The sequence below is a fragment of the Lynx canadensis genome, chromosome E1, assembly GCF_007474595.2.
Source record: "Lynx canadensis isolate LIC74 chromosome E1, mLynCan4.pri.v2, whole genome shotgun sequence".
Taxonomy (NCBI): domain Eukaryota; kingdom Metazoa; phylum Chordata; class Mammalia; order Carnivora; family Felidae; genus Lynx; species Lynx canadensis.
In genome coordinates this window covers 45,779,971-45,799,462 of record NC_044316.2, presented here as the reverse complement: position 1 = coordinate 45,799,462, position 19,492 = coordinate 45,779,971, and the positions used below count along the sequence as shown (strand labels likewise).

General features: G+C 46.5%; 1 protein-coding gene across 6 annotated transcripts in view; it reads left to right on the top strand.

The window, feature by feature from the left end:
• Nucleotides 1-19,492, top strand: part of TEX2 (testis expressed 2) — a 106,075-nt gene that overhangs the window by 71,624 nt on the left and 14,959 nt on the right. For all 6 annotated transcript variants that reach the window (XM_030295940.1, XM_030295937.1, XM_030295936.1 and 3 more), the window contains 2 exons: nucleotides 6,608-6,754; nucleotides 10,952-11,051. In XM_030295940.1, coding sequence (XP_030151800.1) covers nucleotides 6,608-6,754; nucleotides 10,952-11,051 — 247 coding nt within the window. The remainder of the gene's footprint in view (nucleotides 1-6,607; nucleotides 6,755-10,951; nucleotides 11,052-19,492) is intronic.

Genomic DNA, 19,492 nt, shown 5'->3' with positions numbered 1-19,492 from the left:
CTCCACTTGTTTAGTGGTTAGTGACCAGTTACCGAGCCCTGACCGGCCCTCGCGACTGCTTTGTCCCACAGCCACAGGCTGTGCAAGCCTCCAAAGTCTCCGAACCCCTGTGGTATTGGCACCATTTTCTTGCTGTTCAGGCACCTCAACATCTAGAACAGTTGAGAGACCATGAGGCTGGCTAAGGAGGCCAGAGCTTTATTGTCTTGTCAAGGTAGTCTGCTTGGTTTGAGGAGGAAATTTAAATAGTAATTCAGAAAACAAAATAAGGAAACTCTGTTTTTAATAATGTCTCCAGGTGGCATAGCATTACCCCTAGTGTGGTTAGCTCAGGAAGGGGGACCACAGGGCTGCCTGCAGATTTGCTCTTGGAGGCTGCTAGTTCTGTGTGCCCCAAAGTGGCCTGCCTGGGAGAAAGGACCATCGGTGGGGCAGTGGTTTGCCTGTCCTCCAGGAGCAAGGCTCTGATACTCAGATTGTGTCACACACTTCCATGCTCATTATCCAGGGAAGATCCTAAATGTTGAGAGATACTGTAGGCCTCCCAGGTTTGGAGTGTCCTGTCTTCATTATTACTAGTTGTACTAATTGTCTTGTTACCTATGAACTGGATTGTAAGATATTACTCCCTATTTGCTGTTATCAGATGAGAACCCTAAAAAGCAAATAGGAATCCAACAGAAACCAGGAAGTCTTAAATGGGAGAGTGGTTTTCCAGAACTTCCCCTTTCTCTGCTCAAAGACAGCTCTTCAAACATTTAAAAGTAGAATTGAAAAGTGCTCCTTACACAGTGAGTTAAAAAAAAAAAAACCATGAAACCATATAGTTAATTTAAAAATAAATTTTAGGGGCACCTGGGTGGTTCAGTCAGTTAAGCATCTGACTTCGGCTCAGGTCATGGTCTCACAGTTCATGGGTTCAAGTCCTGCATCGGGCTCTGTGCTGACAGCTCAGAGCCTAGAGTCTGCTTCAGATTTTGTGTCTGCCTCTCTCTCTGCCCCTCCCCTTGCTCATGCTCAGTCTCTCACTCTCTCAAAAATAAACATTAAAAATTTTTTAAATACATATATACATAAATAAATGTTAGAAAGGATACAGAAAAGAGTGCCAAGACAGTTCAGGGAAGCGGGGAGAAGGAAAGAATAGTCTTTTCAATAAATGGTGCTGGAACAACTGGTATCCACGTGACAAAAGAATGAAGTTGGACCCCTACCTCACACCATGCACAAAAATTAACTCAGAAGAGCTCAAAACTATAAAACTCTTAGAAGAAAACATAAGCATAAATCTCTATGGCTTGGGTTAGGTAAAGCTTTTTTAGATAGGACACTAAAAGTACATGCAACCAAAGAAAAAATTGTAAAAAGATAAAGTAGGGCCGCCTGGGTGGCTCAGTCAGTTGAGCATCCAACTCTTGATTTTGGCTCAGGTCATGATCCCAGGGTCATGGGATTGAGCCCCATCAAGCACTGAATGTGGATTCTGCTTAAGATTCTCTGTCTCCCCCTTTGCTCATCTCCCCAGCTCATGCTCTCTCTCTCTCTCTCAAAAAAAAAAAAAAAAAAAAAAAAAAAAAATAAATTATATTTCATCAAAATTAAAAACTTGTGCCGCAAACAATACCATCAAGAAAGTGAAAAGACAACACACAGAATGGGAGCAAGTATCTGCAAATCATGTATCTGATATTCTAGGACCTAAAATAGTTAAAGGACTCTTACCACTGAATAATAAAAAGGTGAATGACCCCTGGGGCACCTGGGTGGTTCAGTCAGTCTGACTTTTGCTCAGGTCATGATCTCGTGGTTTGTGAGTTCAAGCCCCACAGTGGGCTCTGCACTGACAGTGCAGAGCCTGCTTGGGATTCTCTCTCTCCCCCTCTCTCACTGCTACCCCCCCACAAATAATAAATAAATAAACAAACACTTTTTTAAAAAAGTGAATCACCCAATTAAAAAATGGGCAAAGGATTTGAATAGCTATTTCTCCAAAGAAGATAAACAGATGGCCAGTGAGCCTAGAAAAGATACTCGGTCATTAGTCATCAGGGAAATGCGAATCAAAACCACAATGAGATACCACCTCACAACCACTAGGATGGCTAGAATGAAAAAAAGATAATAGCAAATATTAGTGAGGAAGTAGGGAAGGTAGAAGCATTGTATGTTGGTAGTGGGAAAGTGAAACGATGCGGCTGCTATGGGAAACACTTTGGTAGCTCCTCAAAGAGAACCTCTAGCTGTGCGACCCAGCAGTCCCGCCCCCAGGCATATGGCCCAGAGAAACGGAAACGTATGGCCATGCAAACACTTGTACACAAACGTTCATGGCTCCATTATTCACAGTAGTCAAGAGTGGAAATTTCTACCACTTGATGAATGGATAGAATGTGGTAAACGCATACAATAGAATGTTATTCTGCAATAGAAAAGAATAATGTACGGACATGTGCTATAGCACGGGTAAAGCTTGGAAACATGATGCCTCAGAAGAGAAGGTCAGTCACAAAAGGGCACATATTGTATGATTCCGCTCATGTGAAATGTCCAGAAGAGGCGAATTCACGGAGATAAATTGATGGTTGGTTGCCTGGGGACGGTGGTGGGGGTGGAGTTGGGGGAGAATGGCTAGGGGCTGCTCAGGAACACGAGGTTTCTTTTGGGGGTCATTAAAATGTTCTAAAGTTGATGGTGGTGACAGCTCTGTGAATATGCTAAAAACCATAGATTTTACTCTTTAAATGGGTGCATTGTGTGTTATGTGAGCTGTATCTCCGTAAAGCTGTAAAAAAAAAAAAAAAAAGAAGATACAAAACCATGTTAGTTTGATCCAATTGTTTTTTAAAGTTCTGTGTCCTAAAGAGTTACATACATTGAAAAAAAAGACTGAGAGGAAATAGAATAAAAATGTTTTAAATAACTATATCTAGATAGTGGAATTATGGGTGTTTTCTGTAATAAATATGTATTATTTTTATAATTGGGGAAACAGTTGACGGGCCTGGGGGAAGGGTCTTCCATTGTGCCTTCCCCTGGACACAGCAGTCCTTTGTGAAACCCTGATGGTGCCAAATCGTGTGTGACCAAACCTTAGGAGCAGAGGCACTGAGCTCTCTTTGGAACAAAAAAAAAGCAGGGTTGGCCTTGGCCTCCTGCCATTTGTTACAGGAAAGTTTACACTAAAAAATTAAGTAAATTTGTAATTTACTCTGGAGTTTAGCTTTTAATAAAAACTATGTCCCAGGGCGCCTGGGTGGCTCAGTCAGTTAAGCATCCAACTTCAGCTCATGATCTCGCGGTTTTTGAATTCAAGCCCTGCATCGGACTCTGTGCCGACAGCTCAGAGCCTGGAGCCTGCTTCAGATTCTGTGTCTCCCTCTCTCTCTGCCCTTCCCCGGCTTATACTCTGTCTGTCTCTGTGTGTGTCTCTCTCTCAAAAATAAATAAACATTAAAAAATAAAAAATAAACTATATCCCAAGAGCTTCTCAGACACTCATGATGGCCTCCTTCAGCTTCAGGCCGTCGGACTCTCCAGGCCTTTTTTTGGAAGTCATTTTGAGAAAGTTACCCTATCTGAACGTATGTATATAGTTGAAATGGTGAAATGAATATTCTCACATTCCTTCCTGCAGGCTAATAGCAATGTTAGGAAACACACGCATATTTATTCTTTAAGCTCTTACATTTTTATGACATTCATCGGAAATGAGTTCTTTCTAGTAGCCTGGTGAAGCCAGATTTTGTTCATAAAGCTGCTTCAATGCATTGTCAATGTTTTGCTGCTCTTGGATTTTTCTTTGTTCCAATGAGTTTGTGAAGAGAGAAGCCTGGAGAAGGAACTGTTGAAAAGAAAAAACAACCTGCTTGTCGGTTATTTCAGAAATTTGTTTCCACATCGTATGCATTTGGCTTGGAACATAAATTGTGAAATAGCCTTTGTTTCTTGCTCTTTTGTGCTAAACCCGTTTGCTGTGAATAACTAGTGTTGTAAAGAAAGGTTAATAAAGGGTAGACTCCCCCACGTGAGAAGGGAAAGTAAGCAATCCTCTTATGTTGCCTACAGATCTAAGCAAGACACGTGCTGCCCTGTGTGGGCACAACTTGGCAATGTCTAAATACCCGGGGGAGGAGGACATTGTTCTTGGATGGGTGTTTACTCAGAAGCCTGTGTAGATAATCTGATGAGACTCAAAGACCGTAACCTCAGAGAAGCTGGACCATATCCCCTTGGGGGCTGGGCGCAGATGTTCAGGCAGAGAGAAAAGTGATTCCCAAAACCATGTCCCATCTGTGGCATGACTGAGTGCTCAGTGATCCCAGACTTCTGCTCCTGCATCTAGAACCTGGTGCTAGAAATGTCTTGGTTAGGGGTGCCTGGCTGGCTCAGCCGGTAGAGCATGTGGCTCTTGATCTCTGGGTTCAAGCTCCATGTCGGGTATAGAGATTACTTAAAATCTTAAAAAAAAAAAAAAAAAAGTCTTGGTTAATATCAAAAGATACTACAGCACTGGAAAGAACAGAGGTACTGTATATCCACTGAAGTGTTGGAATGACCAACATGTATTATTTTTTAAACAAGAGTTTAGTTGTTTTTATTTTGAGAGAGAGAGTGTGTGCGCAGGAGAGGGGCAGAGAGAGAGGGAGAGAAAGAGCCCAATGTCAGTGCAGAGCCCGATGCAAGGCTCAGTCCCACAAACCGTGGGATCATCACCTGAGACAAAGCCAAGAGTCAGACACTCAACCGACTGAGCCACCCCGGTGCCCCCAGAGTTAATTTTTTTTTTTTTAATGAGACTCACCAACATTCCTAAGGGACACCCATGAAAATACCCGAATTTAAAGGACTCCTAGAACACAAAATGTCCCCTGATAGTCTCCCCTTATGTGCGATAACATTAGATTAAAAACCACAAGCAAACTCCCAGACCCCCAAGGAGAGAGACGGCATCTGCTCTGACAAGACTAGTGGACAGGTGGGTGCCACTCAGTCCACTAGGCCCTGTACAAGCTCAGTGACCGGTTCCCCTGCCTCGGACCCTCAGAAGTCCAGGCTTCAGATAAGTCCATGTAGGTACATGCCACAGGCCTTTGGGGTACTCACAAGTCATCAGATCTCCAAGCGTCAGGTCCACGAGCACCAGGCCACCTGGGTACAGTCCCCCTGGCCAAGGCACACAGCTGTGATGTGGGCAGTCACAGCTGCCTGCCACAGACAGCGCCGGCATGAGCACACACACACTAAAAGTGTGAAGAGGGCGAGAGCATCTGACGTGCATTATGGCCGCAGACAGCCCATAAGGTCAGAGCAGATGCATTTGTACAAACCGTAGAGGGAAGAGAAAGGGTGAACAACTCGCTGATTTCTGCGTTTCTAGTTTTTTTGGTCTTTGCTTTCCAAGGCAAATTGTTTCTGTAAGGCCATAGTCTAATTAGAGACCTCAGCATAAGGAAATGTCTTGTCCACCAGGTGCCAGTCACACCACCTTTCTCCCTCGGGACAGAGCAGGTGGAGATCAGGGAGAAGGAGGCTCTGAGTCAGGCTGTGCTGATAAATGAGGGGCCTCGGGCAGGACACTGAATGGTTCCAAGTCCGTTTCCTCATCCCTAAAATAGAAGTAAGGGTTCCATGTTTCTGGGGCATCGTAGGGCATAAATGAGGGAGCCTGAGAAACAGTCTTATCACGGGGCCTAGCGCAGGGTCAGGGGGCAGCAACAGTGACCACGGTGGTGGTCAACAAGCATTACCTGCACTGCCAGGTGCCCTGCCACACCCTACCTGGCCCTCTCCAGGCCAGGGTCCGTCATCTGATGATTAGCCTTGGAAACCAGAAACTAACTCAAATTTGTCCTTCTCCCACCTTACACGCTGGCCATGCTAGATGTTTAAGACAGGTTGTACCAAGTGGAGGTGAGACCCAGGGTATCTCACTGGGCTGACTTGGGGAGAAGAGCTGTAGGAATTACACAGAATTCTCGAGAGCGAGCTCTCTCTAATCCAGGGCTGTGGTTCTCAACCTCACCTGTTCGGGACATCAATGAGAGAGCTTCTGAAAATTCTGATACCCGCTTAAATGAGTATCTCTGGGTATAGGGCCCAGTGTAAGCACCCTCCGTGCCTCTCTCTCGCCCAAGAGGGCTGTGGGTTCACAAGAACCTGGCTGACTGTAGGAGTCCTGGGCATGGGACGTTTTCGGGCTGCTTTGTGAGGACCAGCCTGATGGTTATATGTCCAGGAAGCCTCAGCTGGAAGAGATAGGCAGACATTTAATCAGAGGTGTCATTAGTCAAAAGTGGGTACCAAGGTAATTTGGGAGGCAGGACAATCTGGTTGAACTGATTGTATGAAATAATTAGCTGGTTCACAGGAAGACGGGTAGTAGAAGAAAACAGACAAAGAGGAGTTTTTATCTGTGATGGTGGCTTTTGTTTCTCCTTTTTTCTATTCACTGACATAATGTGAGACTTGTAATTTATAGGAAAGAAATACAACTCCTGTGGTCGCCCATCTCTATAGGAAGGGAACCTTCAGTGACTTTGTAAAAATAAGCACCTGTCTTGTTCTCCAGTTGCTTTCCAGCTAATTTCGGTTCCTTTTCTTTTGCCAGTTGCCAGAGGCTCCACCCTCGGAGGAGGAAGAACAGGAAGCCTGGGTGAATGCCTTGCTTGGAAGAATGTTTTGGGACTTCTTAGGAGAGAAATATTGGTCTGATCTGGTGTCTAAGAAAATCCAAATGAAACTCAGCAAAATAAAGGTATCGTTTTCCACACAAGAGGCTTCCAATTTTCATACTTCTTAATTTGGAAGTTTTGTATCATTATGTCGTAAGTGAAAAATAATTTGGCTTGAAGCATATAACATATGAGAACAACAGCTGTGACCTCGGCCCTATGACTAACCATACCTGGGGACTTAATGAAGGTTCCTGTTTACACTTTCCTTTTTGTTGCCCACATTGTTATCTATTTTAGGTGATAGCCCAGAATCTGATGTGGGAAAATGTGAGCTTTTGTAGCTGGTTTGTCGTGTAGACCACTGCTATCCTTCAATTAGTAAGGAACTTAAATTGTATTCCTGGAGCCCACCTAGCCTCACCGTCTAGGGGCCGCGCCATCCTTGCTGAGAAAAGTGCCAGACTACAAACCTCTTTCCCAAGTCGCGCTGCCTCTCCAGGCCGGGAAAGTTAGCATGGAACTCTAAATGTGTCTGGGTTTGACCTTTACTTCTGGCCAGATGGTATTTTATTTTGGGCTCTCTCTTTGCTGAAAAACACCAGTCCTGGTGCTGATCAAGGGCTCACTTGGAAGTAATTTTAAACTGCATAAATATTACTCACGATTGCCACTAAATGAGTAACTTGGTACCACCTCTGCCAACCCAGAGACCTTGTTTAGGTTACTTAGAAGTAAGTTTTTGACCAAGCGAAGACCCAGCCAAGGAAGAGTCACTTCGGACCCCAAATCGTCACTGAGAAGTTGCACAGTCAGCAGCTTAAATCAGTGGATCTTTCTGGGTCATAGATACCTTTGAGACGCAGAAATGAATGGATTCTTTCCATAGAAAAATGCATAGTGATGCAGAATTTTGCCCATGACTTCAGAGAGTTCAAGGACTCCAGGTTAGGAAACAGTGAGCTAAGGTAAAATTGCATTAGAAGGAAAATGTGGGCATGGAGAAGCTTCGATGTGACTTTTCGTCTTTCCTTTGGGTGACAGACCAAGCCCCGGGTGACAGATCAAGCCCTGGCAGGCTGTGTGTGCCAGCCGGAGGCCAGTGTCCTCTCTTCCCTAACCCCTGATGAAGAGGAGAGGCTGCCTTCTGAGCTGAAAGAGTGCATTTCGAGGCAGAATTCGGGGCAGGGATTTGGGGGGGCTCAGTTGACACAGGTCAGCTGTTGTTTTTCAGGTAGATTGAGGGTTGAAACCACTCTGCCAGCCGGGTCCAAGAGGAGGGCAGGAAGTGGCAGTAACCCTCCCGTGTTTGTAAACAGGCAGCCGCACTGGAGCTCACTCAACCTCTTCCCTCTTTCTGGAGAATGGTGGAGAGCTTGAGTTCCTGGGTCAAGACACACAAGCGGGGCCAACACTCCTCTTTTCCCAGAGGCCTTCCCCGAGCGTGAAGGCTGGGGTCCCTGGCATGGGAGGCAGAGAGCAGGGCATACCTCAGCTCCAGACAGGACACTGCTCTCCCTGTTACACACATTCGCTTCTCTCGGGTGCTGGAAGTCCATGGAACCTCTGCCCTCCTGGCGGAGATCGGTGGGCTCTCTCATCCCAGAGGAAGTTGAGGGAAAGTCTGTCATTTTCATCTTCTCCCCCTGCTGGTCACGGGCTTTTTCAGTTTACAGACTTAAAGCTGCCTTTTGTGTTGTGAGGTCAGAAGCGCTAGAAGGTTAGGATGGAGAAAAGTGGCCTAGATTCAGTAGTACCAGCAGTTCAGAGGCAGGGACTGTGCCCCCTCCATTGCCAGCCTCAGCAGCTCCACCTTGACCCCAGCTGCTAGCCCTGACTGCCCCCCTGCAGACCAGAGGACACCCTGGATGTGATGGAATAAGCAGAAGTAGGATATTACTCAAATTCTGAACCTCCTACCACCCTTGCCAAGAGAAGTCTTACTATCACCAGTGTCCAGATATCCCGGGAAGAACTAAACCTGGTAGCCAGTGTTGGTTAACGGCCAGTACAAGAGCCCGCACAGCTGTCTGCTGTGACAAAGATCTCCCCTGTCTCCTGCTTTCCCCTGAAGGCCTGACATGTGGAGAACTCTTTGATGTCCTTGCCCTGCAGTCTCAGTTTGTCACCCTCCCATGTGAGAGTGACTCATGTTGTGAAAGAGCAGCCCTGTGTGTGTATCTGGTGCCCAGTGATGGTTTAAAGCAAGCTGACTTTCTGCCCCAACAAGCAAGTACATTCTTGGCCCCAGCCGGCCCCTCCCAACACCGCCATGGGGCCTCAGTCATCATGGGCCTCTTGTGCCCCCGGTCAGCAAATGTTGTTACCGCAGACAACTTCCAGCGTTCTCCCCCACCAACCTGAGAATGTTCCATACACCTGGATGTCCAGCTGGGTTTACTCGGGAGGGTAAAGAACATGCAGTGGGTTCTTACCTCACGGTGGTGCCTTTGGGTGGGAAGAAGAGAGTTTCTGGTTGAAAAGAGCAGAAGGAGTGACTTTTCCTTGCCTTCCCCTACAGAGTACGAAGGAGGCTGACCAGGCTAGGGCCTGGACCTGAGAGTTTTGATTCAGATCAGTTGTGATTTGGAGGGGGAGGGTGCTTAGAGATGTTCTAGAATCTTGGAGTTGGGCACTCTGGTGAATAAGTAGGAAGCCAGGTCTGCTGAGTCCCTCCCCGTTCTGCTTACTGGTGATTAGAGCCCAGCTCAGCCCTACCGAGTCTTTCTCAGTCCCCAGTCCCACAGCCCTTCCCTTGTCTTAGGTCTCTCCTCTGCCCTTGCGGGGAACTGCAGGGCACAGGATAGGAGGACTGGGACGTTGGACAGGAGTCTGGGAACTCAGACCCTTTCTGCATTCACTCCCCTTGGTCAGTGTCGGACTGCTGTTCCCACAGAAACCCAGCGTGCCCCTGACTCACTGGGTATTAGAGTGCTGATAATAGACAAAACAGTCTGGGGCAAGGGTGCGAGAATTTAGCTACATTCTTGGCCAAGTAGCATTCTGTAGGCTGACAGGGAGGCCAACTGCCACATGACACTGATGCCTTGGAAAAAGGTTTTCCAAATACAGCAACCACCAATTAATTCACATGCACGTTTGAGTACTGTCTCTAGTCACATTTTGTCCATCACAGCCATCATAACCTCTCTAATTTCAGTATATTGCATGTCTTACACATGCAATTCAGGTGAAAGAAACATGGATGGGTTAATTCTGTCATCTTCAGGCAAAGTAGGAATTTCTAAGCATATGAGTACTCAGATTATTTTCTTTAGAGCAAATTCCGACTGATGCTATATTAGTTGGAGTCCCAGCAAGAAACAGCACACTCAAGGGGAGTAACCTGAGAGGAGAGTTGATTAAGGGGAAGATTTATAATGTGTGGGCCAGTGTAGGAAAACCAAAAGGGACAGGGCAGGACCCAGGGCTGGCAGCTCCCTGTAGGGGCAAAAGCAAGGAGCAACTACCAGGCCTTGGGCAGCATGGCTGTGTTGCCTGTCTGACAGGAGTGGTGGCCTTCAACAGAGGGAGGAGACAAATCCCTGACAATACTCTTCCCCATGTACCTCCCTTCTTCCCTGCCCATTGGTGTATCCCATGGGTCAAGCCCAGCCAGAAGCCAGAGGGCAGGGTAGCCCATTGATGTGGTTTGCACAGACCAGTCTCTCGGGGTAGAGTGAGGAACTCGAATCCAGGGTAGGCAAAAGGAAAATGTCAAGCACTGGTTCAAGGGATGTGATTTTTTTTTTCCCAAGGATTTTAATAAACACCATGAATTTGCCTATCAGAAACGTTGGAGCAGTTAGTAGTCTAAGAGAGGTCCACTTTCCCACACTGTAGCCAACTCTAGTGACCTGATCAACATGGCTGACGCCTTCTCCTCAGTCAGGTCTCTAGCCAGACAGCACTCTTCACAGAAGCCTTCGCTGACTTCCTTGGCCAAAATAGCCACCTCCCACCCACACCCCAGCTCCCTCTATCCCACTACTTGCCTTACTTTCTCTGTAACACTAATCACTCTCTCAGGTTATTTATTTGTCTACTTCTTTATCTGTTTCCACCTCTCCAACATAAACCCCACGAGAGCAAGGACCTCGCCTGACTCGTCCACAGGTCTCTCTGTAGGATGATGCCTAGTATGTGGTACGTGCTCCATAAATTTTGATTAGATGAATGTGTCCCCAAAACCTTGACCGTCGTTCCTTCTGAGAGTATGTTGAATTCTAACATTGACCGGGTAACTAACGTCTCATTCATTGTTTACTTCTTTCCTCCAGCTCCCCTACTTTATGAATGAACTAACTCTGACGGAACTTGACATGGGGGTGGCTGTGCCAAAAATCCTTCAGGCCTTCAAGCCTTATGTTGATCACCAAGGTAACTCTTAATTGCCTCTAGCAGAGAATCGCCCATTTGTACGGGTGTTAAAATGTCTTAAAATGTCTCCATCACAGCAGATTGAATACCAAAGCTTTGTGTATAGAGGGGGTTTGGGGCCTTTTTAAGCATCTGTCTCATGTCAATTGTCTTTTGTTCTTAACAGTCACAGCTTTCAGCCGATAGGGAATAGATCCTAATTCTTCTAGTCTCTCAGATCCTTGAAGGTCCTCACCCAGCCCAAACATGCCCATGTACCAGTTGGTGGGGCCTGGGCATTTGTGTGATTTAGAAAATAGCCCCTGCCCTGGATGGCTGCAGCCCTTGCTAGGGCTTTCAGCCCTGCTCGCCCCCAACGTGCACCTGCCCCAGCCTTCATCCCTTACCAGGTGCTGCCATTCTTCATATGCATTCGCACCTTTGCGTTGCCCCAGCTTCTAGGTTGCAGATTCTTTGACCTTCATGTTTCGCATCTTGATGTTCCTTCCCACGCCTAGTAGGCGCTCAGTAAGTATTTGAAAAAATGAAGACGTGTTGTCAGCAATATTTTGAGAGTATCTCTCTCTGCTGGGGGAGGGTGCTCAGATTTGATTTTTAAGACATGCTCCTGACACCTTATTTACACCTACTCTTGTGAGTTGGGGCAGAAAGAACTGATTAGGATGTATAGAGTTTAAATAAAATTATGATGTAAAAGGGGCACCTGGGTGGCTTAGTCATTTGAGCGTCTGCCTCTTGATCTCGGCTTGGGCCTTGATCTCACGGTTGTGGATTTGGGCCCCATGTTGGGCTCTGCACTGGGTGTGGAGCCTACTTAAAAAAAAAAAAATGGACATAAAGACTTGTGTGTATTTTGTGTCACGTGGTTTTAAAAGAACCATGATGGAGGAGTGCCTGGGTGGCTCAGTTGTTGAGCATCAGACTTGACTTCAGCTCAAGTCATGATCTCACGGCTCATGAGTTCGAGCTCCGCATCCAGCTCTGTGCTGACAGCTTAGAGCCTGGAGCCTGCTTCACATTCTGTGTTTCCCTCGCTCTCTGCCCCTCCCCCACTTGCACTCTATCTTTCTTACTCAAAAATAAATAAACATTAAAAAAAATAAAAGTTTAGGGGCGCCTGGGTGGCGCAGTCGGTTAAGCGTCCGACTTCAGCCAGGTCACGATCTTGCGGTCCGTGGTGAGTTCGAGCCCCGCGTCAGGCTCTGGGCGGATGGCTCGGAGCCTGGAGCCTGTTTCCGATTCTGTGTCTCCCTCTCTCTCTGCCCCTCCCCCGTTCATGCTCTGTCTCTCTCTGTCCCAAAAATAAATAAAAACGTTGAAAAAAAATTTTTAAAAATAAAATAAATAAATAAATAAATAAATAAAAGTTTAAAAAATTAAAAAAAAATAAAAGAACCGTGATGGAAAATTTAGTACACAGGAATGGGGGGAAATCAGAGGCGCAAGCCAGGTAGGCGAGAATAGTCCATGAACAGGCCGGGAAAATCTCTCCATCGTGGAAGTGTTCGACTTCTTTTATGTAGTATTCCTTTCCAGATGCACCTCTTTCCACCTAAACCAGATTGACATTATTCCTCAAAGGCACAGGAACAAGGTGGAGAGAAAATAATTACAACTTTCCGAGGGTGATATCTGTTTTGAAGTAAATGTTTGGTAAATTTATAGCATCTATTTTTGTCTCTGTATAGCTGTATCAGATGGCTCTTGAATAGTTTAATGAAATCATTTTCAGTGTTGTATACATTTGATGTGAATACAAAGAGATTTTTTTCTAGCCCTACAATTATTGCAGCTCTGATGATCTCTTTAGCAATATTTCAGCCTACAGTGAGCCCATATTTCCATGTTTTTAGTATTACATGGATTTCAGAGATAGACCAGAGTGTTATTTACAAGTCCAAAAGTCCACCTAATACCTGCATGTTAAGATCACCTGTAACCCCTTGATCATGTCTACACTTTGGTAAATCTGAGTGTTCCTGGGTTTGGTTAATTTATGGTTCACAAAGGGTAACTCTAGAAAAGATAATTTGCAAACAACGGTGTAGCTAGAGTTCTTTTAACTACATGTGAAAATTTTAAAGGTACATTATTTATATGTTGAGCACCTAGCTAGGATCTCCACCTCATCGGTGTATGAGGGCTGCCTGCCTGTCTTCCTCTGGCTCTGGTGGGCTCTGGGCTCCCCTTTGCTCTTGGCTTTGTGAGGAATTGACTAGTAACAGGCTGGTAAATGATCAGCTAACATACACCTCAGGCTTAAAGAAAGTAAATAATACGTGTACGTGCTGCATTTCCTAATGTGTTAGCAGTCTGTTATCTCTGTCCTTTGTTGAACTAATAGAAATTTCCAGCAAGAAAGAAGCAGGGCCACAGCTGGGCTTTGCTGTATCTAAGGAGTGTCCCCGTAGCTTTGAACTCTGCTGCTTCCCAGGGCAGCTTGGTCAGGCTTTGAGTGAAATTCACCAAATGCCTAAGCCTCTTTCCTCTTCCTCTGGAGCAAGACATTTCACTACCCAGATCAAAGCTTTGCCAGTTTTTAATCCATTCGAGGCTCACTTAACTCCTTTCAGGGCAAGCTTTAGACATCTGCCTGCTTATGTAATAAGGAAGGAAATGTTATGAAAGAAAGGAATGATAAAAGACATAAAGCCTGTGGGTTTTAAAAGTTTGATCAAATTAGGTTTTCCCAAGTCTGCAAAGGATGCTTGTGATGGTACAACAGACATAAACGTAAAGGAAATGTGCTGTTTTGGATTCCATTGCTCTAAGGGAAACTTTACTTTGAAGGAAATGAAAATCAAGAGTGACTGGCTAAAATGGACTCTGGAAAGCAGAGCTCACCTTCCGGGGAAATACAAGCCCAATGAAGAAGGCTTCCACAGCCCTAAAGATGGGGCACCTTCTGGGGGAATCCCCCACACACCCTTTTTTTTCCCCTTTTTTGTTTCCTAACTTGCTTGTCGGAGACAATGGCTGGGGGGTGGGGGTGCAGATACTTGGGCCAAGGCTGACTGGATCACTCCGTCCTCAGGATGAGCGATGAACGGTGGTTCTGAGCACAACTCTGGGGCCGGGCTGTGGGATTCACAGCTCCTTGTCCTTGAGCAGTTTCCATAAACCTTGCTAACCCCTCTCTGAAGTGGGGAGACTGTGACTTGATGGGCTAGGCTGGTCTAGCACTCAGTGAGTTATTGCATGGAAGGTACCTGGAAGGCGTGATGCCAAGGGAGTGCGGTAAGTGCAGGCTATTATTTTTACCATTGATAGTGGTGCCTTCGCTGCTGCTGCTCTGGGAGAGTTTAGAGTGTAGGTGGCTATGGTGCCCAGTTGACCCATTTTACAGGAATAAACGGAAAGAAAAAGGCCATCCTCGGCTGTCGTGGCCTTGCCACTAAAAGGAGCAATGTCTGTAGTTCCTCTGAATGAAATCACATGTCGGCCACCATCGGCCTGTCTGAGTCCCAGGACACACAGCCAGTTGAACGACCACCTTCCCCAGGGGCGTCTTCGCTCCCCATCATTGCAGGTGGCTGGAAGAGGGGAAGACTTGTCCCTTGGAAACTGGCTGTGCACCTGCTGCTTCATCTCTGACCCCTGCACACTCCACACGCACCTCTGACTGAGGGTCACACGTGGGTCTCCTTTCTTCCTTCAGGCCGCATGGCAGTCAGATGCCCTGGAGGGTCAGAGCAGCGCCTACCGGCATGTCAGTCAATGTCAGGATGAACCGAGGATGTGGGCTCTGACCCCTCAGGCTCACAAATTCATTTGGTCTTCAGGACTTTGGCTGCATGTATTTAAACCTACAAATAGGCACTGAGCGTCCACCACAGACAGAGTGCCATCTATTTCAAGATTCCCAAATAACAGCCCAAGCTTTGACAGAAGGTGTTGGATTCTGTGGCAAGAGTACCGTGTCCCACAGGAACAGAAACCTTGTCTGTTTTCAGAAATGCCTTTGGTCATGACCGGTGGTATCTGCCATCTACGACTTGCCTTCCGGACCTTGACCTTTAGTGCCTGGTGCCTTTATCAGGTGCTGGGACCGAAGTTACTTTGCCACTGAGTATTGCAGAAAACTGGAACCAGAGCCGGTCTGTGACCTGCCCATTCCTTCCACTACGCCCTTGTTAAGAACCTAGAGGAGAGGGGCGCCTGGGTGGCTCAGTCGGTTGGGCGGCTGACTTCGGCTCAAGTCATGATCTCGCGGTCTGTGAGTTCGAGCCCCGCATCGGGCTCTGTGCTGACAGATCAGAGCCCGGAGCCTGTTTCAGATTCTGTGTCTCCCTCTCTCTGACCCTCCCCTGTTCATGCTCTGTCTCTCCCTGTCTCAAAAATAAATAAAATGTTTAAAAAAAAAAAAAAAAAAGAACCAAGAGGAGAGGTGCGCCTGGGTGGCTCAGTCGGTTAAGCGTCCGACTCGATTTCAGCTCCGGTTGTGTTCTCACGATTTGTGAGTTCAAGCCCCTGTTCGACTGACAGTGCAGAGCCTGCTTGGAATTCTCCCTCCCCCCCACCCCCACCTTTCTCTCTGCCACTTCCCCGCACGCACTCGTGCACACTCTCACTCTCTCAAAATAAGTTAAGAAGAAGAAGAAGATACAGGAAAACAGCAGCCCAGAGTTGAGCACAGTGACAGGGCCAGACTGTGGGGCTCAGCACTGACAGGAATGGGCCCACACTCTCTGACCGGATCATGCGGCAGAAAGAAAAATTACTTTTTCGTGGAACGGGAGAAAAATACCATTTTGTGGAATTTGGTTGGGATGGAAGAGAGGAGACTGATTCGATCAATCTTGAGAGGCGGAGCAGTTTCCGAGAACAATTACAGGTAGACAGAGCGGCATCAGTCCTAAAAGACACACCCAGATACAAGGAATGCTGGTTTTCTGTGGTATTTGAGTGAGCAGTATGGCATCAGGAACAAGACAGTCCCTGGTGTGCTTTTCTCAGAACCTGTAACTCCGACGTCTGTTCTTAGTAATATATTATTAAATGTTCCATTTTAAGAAGTTTGTTCTTTGGATGCCAAATGTTGATTCTCAAAGTGGAAACCAACCAGTAACAGTTAAAATCAGCAGGAAACAGAGGAGCAGATGACACAAGGGCCAAGTTCAGGTGAGCGCGGCTTTCGGTTCTTCTAACCCCGCCGAAGGAACGGGTGCCCTGTTGAACCTACTTCAGTGAGACTGATGCCTTTTAGTTACTTTAACAGTGGCGAAACCGTGAGCTGCCGAGAGAAATTACTAGATTTATGTGGCCCCAGTGAGACTGTTCCTGTATCCATGGCGTCTGTCAAATAGAATATCAGGAGAAGGCCAAAGGACCTGTATTCTAGTTGTCTCTGGTGACACTAAGGCGTGCCAGTCTGCACCAGGTGGCCTTAGGCCGTCTTTATCTGTCTTCAGGCATAAGGTGCCTGAGGGCAGGGATTCATCTCAGTGGCTTCAGCTCTGACATCTTGCACTGAGAGCTCAAGGAACATTTTCGGTGGAGCAGGTCAGCAGTCTCCTTCTGAGCAGTGGCAATGGTGACTGATCCTTCCCTCATGAAGCTGGAGAGTGGAAAAACAGCCATTGGAACTCCTCACAGGTGCTGGCATGAAAACCGACTGAAGTCGTCATTGTCCGTTTTGTTCCCCATGTTGCCACATCACGTACCAATGGTACAGGGACTTGTTAGTCATCAGCTACTACTCTTCACATGAGGACCGCTTACGTGGGGGAGATCTGTTACAGACTGAATGTTTGTGTCCCCTGTCCCGTCCCCCTCCAAATTCAAATGTTGAAGCCCTAACCTGCAATGTACTGATATTTGGAGGTGGCGCTTTGGGGAGGTGACCAGGTTTAGATGAGGTCCTGAGGGGGAAGGGTCCTCATGATGGCATCGGTGCCCTTATGAGAAGAGACCAGCCAGCTAGCTTGCTGTCTCTGTCTGCCGTGTGAAGACACAGTGAGAAGGTGGCCTTCTGCGAGCCAGGAAGAGAGCTCTCACTGGGAACTCACTAGGAACTGAATTGGCCAGCACCTTGATCTTGGACTTCCAGCCTCCAGGACGGTGAGAAATAAATATCTGTCGTTAAGCCAACCCAGTTTATGGCCGTTTGTTATAGTGGCCCAAGCAAGCTAATAGGAGACCCTTTGTTTTCGTGGCCTTTCTGGAGAACCTCTCTGTACACTGATTGCCATACTCCTGTTTAAAGGCTTCAAAATTGTCCGGCTCAACGTTTGGTTTTTGTCCTCGAGTGCTAGAGCAGGCGGTTATAGAGAGCAGCATTTTATTTTATTTTATCTTATTATTTTTTTCAATATATGAAATTTATTGTCAAATTGGTTTCCATACAACACCCAGTGCTCATCCCAACAGGTGCCCTCCTCAATGCCCATCACCCACCCTCCCCTCCCTCCCACCCCCCATCAACCCTCAGTTTGTTCTCAGTTTTTTGTTTTTTTTTTTTGTTTTGTTTTGTTTTTTTAAATTTTTTTTTTCAACGTTTATTTATTTTTGGGACAGAGAGACAGAGCATGAATGGGGGAGGGGCAGAGAGAGAGGGAGACACAGAATCGGAAACAGGCTCCAGGCTCTGAGCCATCAGCCCAGAGCCTGACGCGGGGCTCGAACTCACGGACCGCGAGATCGTGACCTGGCTGAAGTCGGACGCTTAACCGACTGCGCCACCCAGGCGCCCCTGTTCTCAGTTTTTAAGAGTCTCTTATGCTTTGGTAGAGAGGAACATTTTAAATGAAATGCCTCGCGAAAGGGTCTTAACGTTTGTCCAGAGCACAAAAGAAAGAGCTCTCTGCACCTACATTCATCCGGGCTAGTCATGTTCAGCTTGGTGAGCATTGAGACCCCGGTCACGGAGCAGGGCGTGTTCCCATCCTTACATTGTTGACGCAGATTGTCCGCACCGAGAAGACAGCCTTTCTAGTAACTGTTCATTTCATCTTTCACTCATACTGGCAGGAGCATCCTGACTCACCCATTATGTAACCGTGTGGTCTCAGCTCTAGGTTGTGTGAGCTCCAGGCTTTTCAGGATGCTTTTTGGCTTGCTGAATCATTGTCACAGAAGAAGATTTTTCTTTGCACCTAATGCTAAAATAGTCTTCCCCTCATCTAAATGCAAGCATGTCATATTAAAGTAATCTGTTGGAATGGCTGCAGTTTATATCTGGTTTTAAAAGTTCTCAGGCCAATCTTGACTCCTTCATATTCTCCCTGAGAACCAGGGCTGAACATGGCCCTGTGGGTGGGCCTGTTGGGGCATACACAGTGATACGAAAACAGACCCTGCTCCTCAGGCAGAGGCTCCATCAGATAGATGTCCATGCTCCGTGCTCTCCCCAGTCCAGACAGGACTCTCTGCCTCCCTAGTGCCCCATTGGCCCCGTGGCTTTCTCTGGGCTGGTCCCCGTCTGCCATGGCAACAGCGGGAACCTAGGCTGGAGCAAAGAGTCATGGAAGTCGCAAAGTGGGCTGGCGATGGCAGAGAGAGGGAAGAGCCCCAGCTGGGATGGACATAGCCCTCCCCTGAAGAGGCAGCGCAGCCCCCTTGTGCACATTAGGAAGCCCGTAAACAGAGGTCTAGAAAGTTCCAGTGGAACTCAAGCCCCAGTCCACATGCCAGGGCTCCATGTGCGCCTTCCCTCTGCCTTCCCCACCCCAGCTCCTAGCAGAGGGGGCTCTGGACCACACATCACTGGGCTGAATGTCCCAGTTATTGGGGCATAAGCCAGCAGTGCACTAAGCTATAGTCACACCTCCTCATTTAAAGGAACAAACAAAACCTACTTTATAAGAAGTAAAATTGTGATGCCTTTAACATGACCGTCTTCAGAGGCACTATATACTATTAATATTTATTGGAAGCCTGACCAGGGTTTTCAGAAGAAGTTATTTCTGAATATATACAGCAGCCAGGTAGTTTGACTCCTATCGATTCTCAAGTTAAAAAAAAAAAAAGTGGAGGTATTATACAGCGATAAATATCTTCTTTATTGATATTCTATCTATATTGAGTTGAAAACCTATTAATATCTAGCCTTTTGCCCTATTCCCTTCTCCTCGAAGTGATTCTGACTAAATGTCTTTATAAAAGCAGACGTACCCTTTGTTTCCAGTAACAGTACCTTTGAAGAGCAAGCTAATTGATGATTTTTAACTGCTTAACATAAGCAAGAAATAATGCAGTTTTGTGAGTTGCGACAAACAAGACAGTCACAGTTGATCTGCATATCACTTAATGTCATTCATGGAAAATAATTACCTCCAATTATGATGAAAAGAATTTGTTGAAAACAAAATGGAAATTATTCTGCCTTTAGTGAAGAATTATACCATTAGTGCTTCTTGAGGTTAAGCAAAGCTTTTATCTGAAATGGTGGCCAAATAGGGGATAAGTTATTTACTGTAATTGCTTGAAAATGCTGCTGTGTG